The 15,683-nt window shown below is 51.9% G+C and overlaps 3 protein-coding genes across 3 annotated transcripts; all 3 read right to left on the bottom strand.

The window, feature by feature from the left end:
- Window positions 1-6,355: 6,355 nt before the first annotated feature.
- SPSK_07512 (adenosylhomocysteinase) lies at window positions 6,356-7,773 on the bottom strand (the record flags this gene model as incomplete). Its single annotated transcript, XM_016734174.1, has 2 exons — window positions 6,356-6,368; window positions 6,437-7,773. The coding sequence occupies 2 exons, from the start codon at window positions 7,771-7,773 to the stop codon at window positions 6,356-6,358; spliced, it is 1,350 nt and encodes a 449-aa protein (XP_016590839.1).
- Window positions 7,774-9,120: 1,347 nt separating this feature from the next.
- On the bottom strand, window positions 9,121-10,239 carry SPSK_07685 (translation initiation factor 3 subunit H; the record flags this gene model as incomplete). Its single annotated transcript, XM_016734342.1, has 1 exon — window positions 9,121-10,239. The coding sequence occupies one exon, from the start codon at window positions 10,237-10,239 to the stop codon at window positions 9,121-9,123; it is 1,119 nt and encodes a 372-aa protein (XP_016590838.1).
- A 1,943-nt stretch (window positions 10,240-12,182) lies between these two features.
- Window positions 12,183-14,211, bottom strand: SPSK_07204 (uncharacterized protein; the record flags this gene model as incomplete). The annotated part of the gene is made up of 2 exons (XM_016733868.1): window positions 12,183-13,286; window positions 13,393-14,211. The coding sequence occupies 2 exons, from the start codon at window positions 14,209-14,211 to the stop codon at window positions 12,183-12,185; spliced, it is 1,923 nt and encodes a 640-aa protein (XP_016590837.1).
- Window positions 14,212-15,683: the final 1,472 nt, after the last annotated feature.

The following is a 15,683-nucleotide window of genomic DNA, read 5'->3' as shown; positions in this document are numbered from 1 at the left end:
AGAAATTAGGAGACAACCGGGAGGACGATGGGGGGAAAACTAAGCAAGCGTGTGAGGGGCCGTCACGCGAAGGAAGCTTGAAAATCACGATCTACGCTTTTCCTGTTTCCTCGATGATTTGCGCTTCCCGCGCCGATGCCGTCGCTGGTATTCTGTCCCTGTGTGTTGAATCTATTTCTTGTCACCTTGTCACATTGCCATATTGTATTTGTCTGTTTTTTCTTTTGTGTTTTGTACATCGGCACAGAAGGATTCAATTGCAGAATTCGGCAATTGTGTCACAGCCGCTCCCATCTTTGTTGTCCCGACCAACAACGATGTATGTTCGTATTTCTTTTATTTCCTTTTGGATTATTCTGTGCTTTGGTCCTTTTCAGCCATGCCGCATGAGCCTCTCTCCACATAGACACTCGCGTCGATGCAGTGCAACTTGCTTCTGAGCTGTTCCTTGTCGAGGAGTTTGTTTTCTTAGCTGCAGACTCCGCGACTGTGCCCTCGGCAATATAGGTATAGTAATGTGTCGTTGTGTTCTCGTGGCGGCGTGTTTTGGCTTGGACTGGGTCGGCCTGCAGCGTCTTCTAAACACGGCGCAATGAGGCAATACACTCGCCGTTCAGCCCCCCTCCACCGCCCTTGCTCCGAGGGTTGAACTTGGCTCAACTTGGGTATACTTGCGGCGCCTGTCTCATGCTGTGGTTGTACATCCTGACATGAAAAGATGCCCCATTATCCAGCATCTAAAGCGATACTACTTGTAGACTTCTGTATTCCTGTGATCGTCACGAAGCCATGGCATATGAGGCCCACTAAGTACTTGCAAGTTGACTAGCAAGTCCGACCGTATTCTCCGTATTTCGTACTCTGCATTCCATTGTGATTGCTTGTCACGGCCTGTCGTCTGCATGCACACAGGTGGATATCGATAGTTGGTCACAGCGGACAGCCGCGGGAATGGGACTAAGGCATCCGTCGAGCCAAGCCTGCAGAATCGCACCGCGGAAGGAGCTCTTTCCGTCGTCGTTTAGTTTAGCGTCATGATAATCACAAGCACGGCCAGGCCCAAAAACCTGGCCAGGCCCCAGCTAAATCCACCACTCCACGGTTTAGCGTGTTCAGAGCACATGGCTTTTCGGCCACATCGTCCCCTGAAGCCTCAATGCTCGTCGTTTTGGATCCCCCCTTTACGATGTAAATATGTTTGCCATGCTGTGCTGACAGCCTTTCTTGTTTATACTTTTTATCCGCATTCCATTTATCATGTCTCTCGCTACCCTCCACTGCCACTCTCATCCTGTTTTGTTCTCATGCTTTGCGCAGTAGCAGAGTAGGTCACAATATCAAACATCTCCCCCTGTCCAACTTTGATCACTTCTGCATGGTCAGTGTGGCTCCGCCCGGCAATCTTGGTCCATCGTCCCCCTCTCGCCAAAATCCACGGGCTCGAAGCGAACGATGCACAGAGGCGACGGTGCCAGGGCCAACGAAGCTGCCGGCCAGCTGGGCTGCACACCCCCTTTCTTCTCGCCTATTTTAACGCTACAACGTTGGTAGTCGAAGTAGGGAAGGCGCAGAGAGACCACGACCTATGGTTGTCTTTTGTTGGAGGTCCTGGTGTGGGGGCCTTTTTATCTTGGGCCTTCTGTCGTGCCGGTGCGCGCATCTTCTCTCCCTATCCGTCCTTGCTCGGTCAGACAATCTTGTCCGTTCCGATCAACTCGAGGCCTGCTGAAGAGGCATGGGGAAGACCAGGCCGTCTTTACCTTTGCTGTTTTGTTCAGAAATGATGTTCTCCACTACACATGTATGAAAAAAAAAAAAAAAAAAAAAAAAAAAAAAAAAAAAAAAGAAAAGACTGCTATGTGATGAAAAAAACGAGAAAGTCCTGTGGCAAGGATTCACGGGCCTTGCTACATTTGTAGCACCGTAGTCCTTTCTCGGGCAAGAACGGCCTGACGATCCCCCAATGAGCAACAGTGATGGGCGTGGCGCACCGGCACAGCCAATCCTAACCTCATAATGTTTTGGCTGACTTGTGATTTTGCGCTGAATCAAGGAGGAAAAGAGGCAAGGGAACGGAAAAAGAAAGTCTACAGAGTATGTCGTACTGGGGCTGTCTTTCAAGTAGGAGCAGGAGACAGAAATGTAGTCACGGGCCAGAGTTCGCTTCGTGTTTTGGATCCCCTTACCGCGATCAATGACAAGACGGTGCCCGAAAACAATTGACAATGGACGGGGGAAACGCAAAGCAACGACAGTGGCGTCTCTTTTTTTTTTTTTTTTTTTTTTTTTTTTTTTTTTTCACAATCCTGGCGCGAAGAAGCAAATACGGAGTAAAATATCGTCGGGAAATCAGAACGAATTTCAGGCCCACAGGTCAGACTCTCTTCCCCCGGCCATTCCTATTTCGGTATCTCTCCTGTTTTTGCGTTGGATGGGGAACGTTACTTTTCACAATGGGGTGACGAGAAAGAAGCAACCAGCCGTGTCGCTTAATGCTTCTCTTTCCAGGTTGTGGACACATGACACAGGGAGCCTCTTCAAATTCGGTCCCGTTGCCAATCTCGGCGCGCCATCGTTGTACGGCTCCGACTTGCCACATGGTCGATCGCACTCCCTACCAAAAGGCATCCACCTCAAGCATTCTCCTCCGGCATCCCACATCAAACGTCAAACAACCAGCATCTGGACGCGTCCAACACGTACCAAAGTTGGCTGTCCGTGTCATGAACTACATCACTGCAGCCGTCTCAAAGACAGACTCGACAGCTCTGGCTCGACTTCCGGCGTGGCTTTTCTCGTTTTGTCGTATTGTTCAAAGGAAGTCTGTGGTTTATTCCCCCTTTCCGCTGCCTCCAGTGGGCATCACAAACAAAGCCCCTTTCTGCCTGCCGCGTCTTCTTGTTGAACCCTCGTGGCTGAGAATAATATGTCCAGATTTATACTCGCGCCAAATGCTTCCTCAACAGGGACACAAGCGGGACAAAACGGAATTTGTCCCCGTCCACGATCTTGTCACGGCGGAGTGGAGGCCTCTTGGGCCTGTCCGTGGCATTTTTGTGCTTGTCTAGCAAGTCATGTACTCCGTGGTCAAGTGCTACGATTGACAACATTAATGCCATTGATGCCCTTGACGCCATCGTCGGCGGTTGAAATCATCGTCGGCGTCGTCACAATCTCCTGCTATCTATTTTCTTAGGCTCTATCCATGTCATATAGCCTGCAGGTACGGCGCACTTCGGCCATGGTATAGAAGCTCCATCTTGATATTGCCCTTTCCCGTGTTTCCCGTCTTTTCCTTGGGGCATTGATTGCGTTAGCTGTCCATCCCGGGTACAGTTCTGTTTGCATGTTCCATTTTCGGTGCGTTGCCTTACTGATATCAAGCGCCTTATCAACTGGACGACAGGGGCACGGAAGGGCTGCAACTGGGGAAGTGATGCAATGCTGTGGAACTGGTGTGCCTCGCCATATCTACCAGTTCTTTGCCAGTTCGTGCTGATATTGACGTTTTGCGATTTACCCGTGTCATTGGGGACATGTTCATCCGGGCGTTTGGAGATTGGCAGGCTATGTGGCTATGATTTGATTGTTATTCCCCTCGTTCTATTGCTCATCTTCCCCCAGCCAATAAAGCCGACAAGGGGCGCTCTATCTCGTGGAAGCGAGCTCGCTTCCTGATTCTTCCCTTGGCCCTTTCCGTTTGTCTACCCTTTCTTTCTGGCGGTAAGACCTTTCCCCTCCTCCTTGCACCCATGTGGCGTCCGCGTGCCAAACCCCATACCATGCCGTCTTAGCTCCGGCCCGTCTCATACGAGAGCGCAATATTGGTTAATAAGAGCGATTGTGATATAGCCAAATCGTTTCTGCTGCAAGCAGAGAGTCAAAAACGACAACACGGCCCGGCTTGTAATATCGCTAACGCGACTGTTCGCATGCGGTTATCTGCTTCTCTTGCGTCTTTGCTCGCCTCTCTATATTTTGTGTAATTCTAGATGCGTGATATGCCGGGCCACATGAGCAGACACATGGGATGCAGCATCGACTGTCCCGATATTGAATTGCCAAAGCACATCATCATCAGCATAGTCAGGCGGACAGCAAATGGCGCTCTACACGGACTGATTTGGGACTGCTGCAGGGCAAAATAGATGGCCCCTCCCGCCGTCCTTCGGTGCCTGTTCGTCTCGTCATTTTATCCTGGATGAAGCATGCACTCTCAACCCTCGCCTCGGGCGGCTCGAGAAGGAACTGTCCCTCTGTCCGTCCCGTACCTATAGAAAATAGAAACGTAGGCCAGGCCGGGTGAGATAAGAAACATAGCCTTTTCGTCAGGGTAGCTGTTCTTGCTGTGGTCTGTCTCATTTAGCTATGCCACCTCGTACACTACCAATCCGTAGTTCCCCAACGGTCCAAAACAAAACCTTATTCGTCACATTATATACGACATATTATCCGATTCTGGCCGGAGCAAACCCCGTGGTTTCACTCCATCTATTGTCTTAAGGTAGTAAATAAGCGGCTGGAACTCTGATCGCTCGCTTCGCCTCGCTTGCGCGTAAACTTACAAGCATCACCCCTGAAGGAACGCGGCACGTACGAGAACAACAAAGTGCTGGCCATCCGTAGCTCCAACGACAGTTGCCGTGTTAATTTCAACGTCGGCGACCACTCGACCAACGGTCTAGATTTTTCCCTTCGTCAAATCTTCGCCCCCATGCGTGATCGCCGCATTGTGGCTCGAAACATAGCAACATCAACGATGCGCCTGGTAGCATGGCAGAAATACTTCTCCCAGATCACATCCCTTGGTCCGTCGGCGGCCAGCTTTCGAGAGGCCATCAACTGGTTTGAGTCTCTAGTGAGGTGCATCAAGAGTAAAGAGTAAATGCAACCCTGATTTCAGTAGTATCTCTTTTTCTTTGACGGAAACACGGCCATGGAGGCGCAAAGGAAAGTCGGCACACGCATTCACGGGCTCGTCCACGGCATGCAGAATAAAATGAGCGCGGTAAAAGGAAACAGACATGGTTTCTACGGTGAGGGTGTTTGGGGACAGTTTACAGCGGGTCGGCAGTCGTATTTCTGAGAATGAGATGCTGCATTTTGGCTGAAGTCGGCGCGAATCTCGTATTAGCCTCATTGCTTTCGATATGGACTCCGTCCATATCGCACAAATCCGAGCCCCAATGTTTCATTCACGTACTTTTGTTCATATGCCTACACCGTCATGTCGGTAACCGAAGTTTATTTCTTCTCATGGGTACCTGTGTGGTTGAAAGTCCGATTTATATTTACCTTTACATTTCGTTGAAATATATTAATCCCCAGTTTCTATTCTGTATTCCGTATGTTTTAGTACTCGAATTTCGCTTACTGATATGATACTTTCAAAAAACATTTTTACACATAGAAAATCGAGTTGAAAAGGGTCTGTGTATAAAGTATGATTTTCTTTTCGAAAAAGGCAAAAAGGAAAGAGGCAAATTTAATAAAAATACTCTCAAATGGAACAGATAAAAATGGATTGTCACGACATCGAAAGTCCTACAAAGTGGAACCTAGATAGTTTACCACAGAAAAATCAAAGAGATGGACGACAGGGCTCAAAGTTGCTATGTTTTATTGCAAAAATTGACAAGGGAGCCTTGAGGAAGCTCGACTACACATCGGCTGAAAAGAAGGAGTAAAAATTGTTGAAAAAATTATTCATTTTGTGACAACTTGACCTGGGACTCAACCACTCCGATCTTCAGACCTCAGTGACCGAACCATGTGTCGCTGTGTGCTATCTAGAGAGAAATAAAACGGCCCATATTCGAACCGATTGTAGATCTTCCGTACTCAATTTCATGATTGAGATGTCATCACCCTTCGTGTGTGCCTGTATGTAAATTCCCTTTGCGCAAACAAATTAGACGAAAAAATCAAACCGGCGGTGTGAAAACCACGACAAAAAAATACAAGGCTCCTTCCCTATGCTGTTGAAAACATTTTTGTTGAAGAAAAAGAAAAGTAGGGGGAGGGCAGGTGCGGACTGTAGGGGGGAAGGGCGAGAGAGAAGAAAGAATAGAGGTGACGATAAAGGGTCGGAAGAAAAGGACGGCCGCACTGCCGCATGAAACAATCGCAATGCTTTTTGAAAGAACAACTCCCCCGTGTTTTCCCCGGTTGAAATGGGTATATGGTTAAATTTTCTTTTCATAAACAACTTTGAAACGACAATAAACATCAAAAACACAAAAACACATCAATGGGAGGTACGCGGCAATCATATCGTTAAGTATAGAGAGCGGCGACGCAGCCCAGAGACGATGCTGGCGGGTTTGAGACGAGGGGTGATAGGGGGCGAGAGAGATTAGTAGCGGTAGCTGAGAAAAGGTTAGTAATGTTACATGCGTACAAGACGGAGACGAAATAAAACAATGGGGGAACATACTGGTCGGGCTTGAAGGGACCCTCGACAGGCAGAGACAGGTACTCGGCCTGGACATCGGTGAGCTTGCTCAGCTCGACGTTACAGTGGTCGAGGTGCAGCTTGGCAACCTCCTCGTCGAGGATCTTGGGCAGGACGTAGACCTGCTTCTCAAAGGTGCCGTTCTTGGCGAACTCGACATACTTGCTGCGGAACGCCTCGTCCTTGTTCTTGTAGAGAGCGATCTGGGCCAGGACCTGGTTGGTGAAGGAGCAGGACATGACGAACGAGGAGTGGCCCGTGGCGCAACCCAGGTTGACCAGGCGGCCCTCCGCCAGCAGAATCAGCTTGCGGCCGCTCTTCATGGTGTAGCGGTCGACCTGGGGCTTGATGTTGACGTGCTCCACAGCGTTGGCCTTGAGCCAGGCAACGTCAATCTCGACGTCAAAGTGGCCAATGTTGCTGACAATGGCGTCGTTGGGCATGGCCTCGAAGTGGCGGCCGACCAGGATGTCGCGGCAGCCGGTGGTCGTGACAAAGATCTGGCCGACCGAGGCGGCCTTGTCCATGGTGGTGACCTGGAAGCCGGCCATGGCGGCCTGCAGGGCGTTGATGGGGTCAATCTCGGTCACCAGGACGCGGGCGCCCATGCCAGCGAGGGCCATGGCGCAGCCCTTGCCGACGTCGCCGTAGCCGGCAACCACGGCGATCTTGCCGGCAATCATGACGTCGGTGGCGCGCTTGATGCCGTCGACGAGGGACTCGCGGCAGCCGTACAGGTTGTCGAACTTGGACTTGGTGACGGAGTCGTTGACGTTGATGGCAGGCACCAGCAGCTCGCCGTTCTTCAGCATCTTGTACAGGTGGTGGACACCAGTGGTGGTCTCCTCGGACAGGCCGTAGCAGTCCTTGAGCATCTCGGGGTACTTGGCGTGGACGAGCTGGGTCAGGTCACCTCCGTCGTCGAGAATCAGGTTCAGGCGCTTGTTGTCCTTGAAGGCAACCAGCTGCTGCTCCAGGCACCACTGGTACTCCTCCTCGGTCTCGCCCTTCCAGGCGAAGACGGGGACACCGGTGGCGGCAATGGCAGCGGCGGCGTGGTCCTGGGTGGAGAAGATGTTGCACGAGGTCCAGGTGACCTCGGCACCGAGAGCGGTCAGGGTCTCGATGAGGACGGCGGTCTGGATGGTCATGTGCAGGCAGCCGGCAATGCGGGCGCCCTTGAGCGGCTGGTCGGTGGCGTACTTGGCACGGGTGGCCATGAGGCCCGGCATCTCGTTCTCAGCGAGCTCGATCTCGCGGCGACCGAAGGCGGCCAGCGAGATGTCGGCGACCTTGAAGTTTCCGGCGGGGGCAGCCATTTTGAATGTAGAGTAGTGGTCTGGGAAGAGAGCAGCGAGTTAGTCGATTGATCGTAGATGACAGAAATTGGCTGGCAAACAAGTGAACCGGAGCTGAAGCTCTTTGTTTTTTTCAAGCAGCTCTGGTCAGATGGCCATCCGAGGCCAAAGTGAGCTCCAACAGCGGTACGATGCTTATCAGAGAGGGGTACGGCAATGGGCGCTGCACCGCCATTGAGACGTACCTTGAGGAGAAAGACGGGCTATTGGGATGGATGAAGCGTTTGGTAAGGATGCAAAGTGAGATAGGAGAGTAAAAAGCGAGGAGTGTAGAAGACGGAGGAAAGGAGAAGAACAGAAGGACAAGGGACGCAGGAGGATACAAGAGGTGTTGAAATGGGAAGGGCGGGTAGAGATAGTGGACAATCACTTTTTTTTCCGTCGCAACGTGGCGGGGCAGTGGTTGGTTGGTGAGGGGTTAGCAGCAAGCAGAAAATTTCAGGAACGGCGCTAGTCCTGATACGGACGGTGCTCAGTGGGAAACGGAGGGCCATTGGTCCCCTGTAGCGTGTCGGCACCATCTGCCGTTACTGGCCGCAGCGTCCGCTCTGGTCCCGTAATTCGTAGTATGGAGGCTACAGCCACTGGGGCCTGGCCAGTAAAGGATCCGAAGCCTCTCCGAGCACGTGTTATCAGTTTACATATGTTTTCAAGCGGCCGCCGAGCTCATACGTTTGGCCACGTTCACGACTGGATCTCTTAGCCTAGTTTATCTTTTGTATTTTCGTTTTCATCTGACAGTTCGTAGTCCCCCAAATTAACGCCAGGCCAGATGCAATATAACTCGCCCCTGGTTTGCCAGCTTCCGCAGTGCATCGTGGCACAAAGGTATCGGACGCCTTTGTCTCTGGTTGCTCACCGTACGTTCACAGTATGACGAACGTAGGGTAAAGCGAGGACCACAGAGTCAGTGTCGCCTTGACGCCGCTGTGCAACGAATCCGTCCAACGAAAGATCCACGGCCAAAAGGAGAAGTCTCGTTAGGCCAAATCATACCCGTCTAGAAACTTTTGGTGCCGCCAAAAACGCAGAAAGAGAAAAGATACCAAGAGGGGACGAGAAAATATGGAAAACCGAAATACAATGACAAGGGTGCGACCTCAGCCGTGTCATAATGAAAGGGCTGGGTTTCGTGCCACGGCATGGCCCTTATCCGCCCATGATAGAAATATCCGGCCCTGGTGAAGTGACCCCGGACGTGGTGACGGGAACATGATGAAACTGTAAAAAAGACATCGCACGCAAAAGAAAAGAAGGAGAAAATAAACACAATAAACATGAGCAAATCAAAGTCCACCAACTACCCGTTTACTCGGGCAGCAGGTTCCCCCTGACGGCAAACATCTTGGCGCTGACGCTGGACGTGAAGCCGTCGACCTGCCGGCTGTACAGGTCGACCTGGCGGGCGTTGAGCATGCTCTCGAGGCGGCTGGGCTCCTGGGGCAGCTTGAACAGCCGCTGCCACTCGTCCTCGGGGAGCGGCGCCTGCTTGGCGGCGGTGCGGGCGGCGTTCTCGGCCTTGCGCTTGGTCTGCCACGCGGTAATCTTCTGCTGCTCGCGCGTCAGCTGGCGCTGGTAGTACTGGTGGTTGTTGAGGTCGGTGTAGTGCGCCTCGACGCTGTCGAGCAGCAGGTCGCACGTCTTCTCCAAGAACGGGTCGATGGACAGGTCGAGGGCGTCGAGCGACGGGTAGGCGGGGAAGGCCAGGGGCGCGCCGTGGATGTCGGACAGCGAGGCGGGCAGGTCGACCTCGGCGGTGGCCGGCGGCGCGGGCAGCTGGTGCATGAAAGTAGTCAGGAGGTGCGAGTTGTGCACGGCGACGGGCAGCTCCACCAAGATGTCCTTGAAGGACAGTTTGGACTTTTGCAGCGTCTCGGTTGTGAACTTGCCCTCCTTGTATGCGGCGACAAACGCGCTGGACAGGCGGAACGCGCGCAGGTTCAGGGCGCCCTGCGAGCTGCGGCTGACGTCGTAGACAAGGGCGACGGTGGCGGCGCCGGCCTGGGCGTCGCGCTGGTAGTGGTACAGGTTCTCGATGAAGCTCATGTTGATAAAGTTGCCCATTGTCGCGCTCGTGTAGAAGCCGACGCTGTTGGCGTCGACGTTGACCTCCTTGAGGTGGCGGATCATGTCGGCCTGGTACGTCACGTTGGACTTGGCGCGCGGTGCGGCGGCGGCAATGGCCGACGCGTCGTTCTGGTGGCCGCGCTCGTTGGCGCCGGACTCGACGGCAGCGTCAGCCACGGAGGGGAAGGCAAAGGTGTTGGTGACCTCAAGCGTGCCCTTGTTCTCCATGCCGACGATGGCGCCCGTAGCGGTGGTCGGGAAGGCGGACGAGCAGTGCTTGGTGATCTTCATGACAACGAGGGCCTCGACCTGGACCGTCTGGAACGGCAGGTCCTTCGAGGCATCTGTGGCTGCGACCATTGTGAAGGAGGGGGGAGGCGGGTTGGGCTAGAGGGTGAAGGTGAGGTTCGAGGTTGTTGGTGAGTGACGACAACGTCGAAGAGTCGTCGAGACGGCCGTTCAATGGGAACCCGGGGTGTCGAAAAAACGAAGGAAACCGACGATGCGTCGTGCGTTTCGCGGGTTTGGCGGTGGAGAGAGGGGGGAGGCGCAGGGAGGAGACGTGTGGGCGCCAGCGTTGGTTTGGCAGTGGTCGTATTTTTGCCTTTTGCGGAGGAATAATTTTTCGCGCGTGATACGGCCTTCCTGGCGATGCTGTGCGATTTCTGCTTTTGCCTGCTTTGTGGGTTTGACGGGCCATTCAAAGGGGTTTGTACGGCGGTGAACAGCGGCAGAAAATAGTACCCCGCCAAAACGGCTCCGGGTGTACTCTTAAGGCGTACAGTATAGCCATACAGTGCAACGAGAATGCACAGTATGGCATCGTGTTAGTGACAGTAGACCAGCTTTTGTTTACACGACACGGCATACTAGTGAGAAGCCAGCTTCCAGTAATATTACTAAAAATAATTATGTATCCAAGAGTTCCGTCCAATGAAGGAAAACGTAGCCATCTATACCGACCTATATGCCGTCTATCCGTCTATCCAGTCCTTTCCAACCGTTGACCATCGATCCAGCGACGTCTATGCAATACCCAGAGAACCCAAGCGCCAGAGAGTATGATTTGCTGCTTCGAGGTAGAGATTGCCCATGTACAGTCGACATTGAGCTGCAAAAATTATTGATGGGCTATTTGGTTTACGACTTTGTCGTGCCCTTGTCCTCTGAAAATATGTCAGCTGCTTCAATTTTGCCGAATGATGTACCAGGAGTAGAAGAGCAGTAACGTACTCTCGCCCTTTGTGACTTCATATCCGGACCGCCCGGCGTCCGGACCGGGAATGGAAGGGTTGTTTGTAGTATGAGACATGGTGTCAATTGGTAAAGGTAATTGAGGATCCTAGATGCGGTTTCGAGGCGAGGAGGTAGGAGGCAAAGAAATGTAGAAATGCAGAATATGTGAAATAAGAATTGCAAATAAACGAGATGTTTGTAAGAACTGAATACGAGCCTGCTCATGTGTTGCATCGTTTTCTGTCAACGAGAAGAGAGGAAGATGGCCTTCATATATGTGGCATTTCAGCGCCTTCGTGGGAGTGGACCAACGTGTCGATATCTCTAATCAAAGTCTGTTACAGTACGTTTGTCAGATTTCTTTTTGATAAGCTGATATTTGCTGGCAAAACCTTGTCTTTTTTTTCTCCATTGCCGATATTTCGGGAAGTCCCTGAAACATCGTGGAGTCGTGGAACATTTCTGGAAGGCGAAAACGTGGAGTTGAGACTGTGGCGAGAGGGCAAACCACATGTTTGATCCTATTCTTGGTGTTTACTTCCACGAACATTCCTGAACTATTCCTAAATTTATTATGTGGCGTTGCGTCTCATTTTACCGACCTTGGAGCACTGTCTACACCTTGCAGCCTGAGATTGGTATTGCGAAGCCGGATTGTGACAAGTGACAACCTTTGGACATGCATCTGAATTCAAGAGACAACGTGGGGAATTTGTATGACATTACAATGATTTCATTTAGATATTCGGCATCGCCGTGAGATATGTCATTGTTATAAGATATTTGATACCATGTTGGTCGAAGCAAACTTTGACAATAGTCAAAGAAGATCCTCGTCTCTTGCGAGGGATGCCGTTGCAATAACGAAAATGGAGTCCTCTTCACGCCCGGTCATATGCCATATTATGAAGCCACCTGTAAAACATTAAACGGTGCAAAGACCAGCTCTGGGTTCTTGTGGGGAAGTTCTAATATTGTTATTATTTCATTATTCTATTTATTTTGGCCCGTGAATACCAGGTGACACAAAGTGTCCAAAGTTGAGATGTCCACAGTCGCCCATGTTACTATTGAATGGGAGGCAGATACTGCATGTCCTTCTCATCATATGGCGGCATCGATGTGCTCGGCGCTCGTAACCGTGAGGGCGTTTGTGGGACAGTTTCAATCTCAACGACAACGCTCGTCTCCATTTCCATTTGGATGGCCAGGCCACCCCCCTCCCCAGCACGCTGCAACGATTCTTGGCTGGCAGCAATCGATCGGTTACCGATCGCGCCGCTGTCGCCGCTGCCAATGCCCAGACCGGTGACTCCGAGACTGCTGGTGCCCAGCTCGCGCCAGCCACGAGGCCCGCGCATGACTATGTCACGGACGCCTCGCACGGCATCACCGATGGGGGTCGTGCTGCTGCCACGGTCCTGGCTACTGCTTTGGCTGTAGCGGCTCGTGTCCATGCGACTGCTGGTGTTGCTGCTATCGTGCCTGCTTGTGTGTTTGAACTGCCCCATGTGATTGGTCCTGTTGTAGCTGTTCCTGTTGTTGACGCCCCCCTCTACCCACACCATGTTGCCAAATCGACGGTTGGGCGGCGTGCGCATAAAGGCAAAGGTGTTGATGCCGACATCTTCTTCGCCCACGTCGCCAAAGACAATGTTGCGGCGCGTGGAACCCCAGAGAAGGACGTCTAGCCATCCGTTGCTGGTGATGAGCGCACCTGCAGCGCAAAAGTAGCCCAGTGGCACCTCCGCACCCGCCATGGTGGCAATACGGCCCAGTGCCAGAGGTAGAGTGCAAACAACATAGATAATGGGGTAGATGAGGAAGCCTGGGTGGCGCAGACTGTCGCCCATGGCTGTCTCGTTGTTGTTGTCATTGCCATTGATTTCAAGATCCACGGCCGCAATGACAGGACTAGCGGGAGCGGGTGAAGGAATGGCAATGGGTGCCAGTCGGATATTGACGCTGGACTTGCTTGCTTGGAATTGAGAAAGACTGTGATTGGGAGCCAGCTTCAGGCGTTGCTCTTGCTGCCGTTGTTTGAGCTTCTGTTTTCGGCGGAGAGAAAGGAACACGAGAGTGTAGAGGAGCGATGTGAGTGCCAGTGTGATGAAGATGAAGAGGTAGTGCGTAACAAGACGGAGCGTCTCAAATTGCTGGTTGATCCAGCACTACAATGTCGGTTAGCAGAAATTCAACGAGTACGACACGAAACTGGGAAGAAACAAATCCTGGCTGTCGGCGAAGTAACGTATAACATGTCGACTGGCGACGTACCCAAGCTGAAGCGCGGACATAGAACCCGTCACTGGTTGCCCCGTTGCGGGTGGCTGCAATGCCGATGAGCGCCAGCCCATAGGTGAAGACCCAGATGCTGATGCACGCCGCATTTACCACCCACTGCGGTGGCTTGTAGCCCCGGGAGATGACGGAGTATGTGTGGATGGCGATGGCGGCGATGAACAGACTCGCAGACAGATCGCCGTTGGATACAAAGAACCCCTGTGACCAACATGTGCTGCTTTTGATGATAAAGGCGTCGTTTTTCACCCAGACGGCGTTGAGCATAAAGGCCAAGGACTGATGCATGTCGGCCAGAAGCAAGTTGTAGAGAAGAAGGAGGAACTGGTTCAGCTCGGGCTTTTCTCGCACGACCTGGGCGGCTGCTGCATCGTCAGACGGCGGCATCTGCTTTCGGCCGGCCCATAATGGCCACTTTTTGAACAACTTGATTCCTGTCGTTTTCCGAAGTGGCTGCGGAACCTGATTCTGGCTGCTTGTGTCAAAGTCGACATGAAAGTGCCGTTCTGCCAGTCCGAGTGCGAGGTCAACTGTTGGTGACAGTGGTTCATGGTAGATACTGCCCGGAATTGAGCCCGCCGCCGCTGCTGCTGCTGCTGCTGATTTTGACCGCGCCGCAATCTTTTGCTTCCACCGGATAATTTTGAATGTGAGGTGGCAGAAGAGGGCACTGGATGAAAAGAGCGAGATACACCCAACGACACTCAATGCGGTCAGCCCCTGCTGCAGCACCGGTGGCAAGGGACGCAAGTCGACCGTCTCCGGTGGCAGCATGCTGTCGTAAAGCGCCCCCATGGTGCCGTTCCGAATTGGGCGGTCGCTGGCGTTGGCGTGTCTGTCGATAGATACTGCATCTGCGTTTGCACCAGCGTATCTACACACCCCAGAAAGCGTCGTTTGTTTTCGAGTGGAGAGGGGAAAACGTGCGTACGTGACAGTCGGAGAATAAGTTGAAAAACAAAACAAAAAAAAACAAAATCAAACTATCGTCCACACAAAGGAGAAAAGGAAAGAAATGCAACAACAAACAACTGCCCCTGTTGCACTCGAAAGACCGCAAGGCTAACAGAGCATGCTTCCAGGACAGGAGTGGTGTCGATGCACAAAACAAAAAGGTGGAAAAGCCAAGACTTTTGAATACAAGGCACAGGTGTGACAGGCGGTTGGGTCGGCACAGGACTGGAGACAGCGGAGAATAAAAGTACGGAAGAAGAAGATCAGACAAGCGTCGCCGTAAAAACCAAGGCGTTGCTGTTGCGGTCTGCCCATGAAAATATGAACCAGGCTCGGCAGCCAGATGCAAACCAAATGTAGACCAAAAGAAAAAAGGGATCACTGGCGATCAGACGGCGAGGTCCCAAAGGACCGTCGACGGGTGAAAGCGTGAAAAGGAGTGCCACGCGGCAAAATGAGACTCAATATGTGTTCGTTGTGGTGATACTTGGCCCATGTCTGGCGCTTAAGAATTCTTTTGCGTACAGTCTTGTTGGCGTTGTTCAGCCTCTGGAGAAATCGTTTTGCCTAGTCAGTTGCATCTCCCCTTGATCTCGTCATCTCATCCTCACTATCTTCTTTTACTGCGTGTGGGTGCTTCGCCCTTTTGACATCTGGGTCGGTCATGCAGACGTCCTGCTCAAGCGTCTGATCAGCGATTAGCCGATCCCGCCCCCCCGCGCGGGTGGCTTCCATACGAGTATTGAAGCACAGACAGGACCTTTTCTAATTGTGTAGAATGGTAGCGAAATTGGTAGGCCACGGAGTACTGTAGGCAATATTTAAGGTAGTGGGACCTGCATGGGGATAAAGGGCAAGACTATGGCGTGCAAGGAGGATACAGCAACGTGGGTAAAGGTGAAGCTTGCGTGTCGATGTTAAGAAACCGCCGCCGGCCATTCAGACTGCTTCCTCTATCTCTGTCGAAAGTATTGATATGGCTTCTGTGGAGAGTCACTTTTTCACTCTCAGGTTCTATTACTATCTATTTCGAAATTGTCTGTATTTTACGTTATTTCATATTCTTTTCCTTTTGTATTATTTTCCACGCAGAAAAGCACACACAACATTACTGTTTACTTGAATCTTCTGAATTTTGTATCCTGTTTTTTAAAGCCAAAAGCCAATAGTGGAAACGTAAAGGATATGCAGGTACAGCCAGCCGTCAGTTCGGCTTAGTTAAGGAGCTTGTCTGGTCTTAATGCGTCTTTTAAGCCGTTGGAATGCTTCGTCTCTCCGTTTTAGCCTGATCTGCACTGGCTGTTTTATTTCCC

The sequence above is a fragment of the Sporothrix schenckii genome (genome assembly GCF_000961545.1).
Source record: "Sporothrix schenckii 1099-18 chromosome Unknown Cont41, whole genome shotgun sequence".
Taxonomy (NCBI): Eukaryota; Fungi; Ascomycota; class Sordariomycetes; order Ophiostomatales; family Ophiostomataceae; genus Sporothrix; species Sporothrix schenckii.
This window is presented reverse-complemented; position numbering and strand designations above follow the sequence as displayed.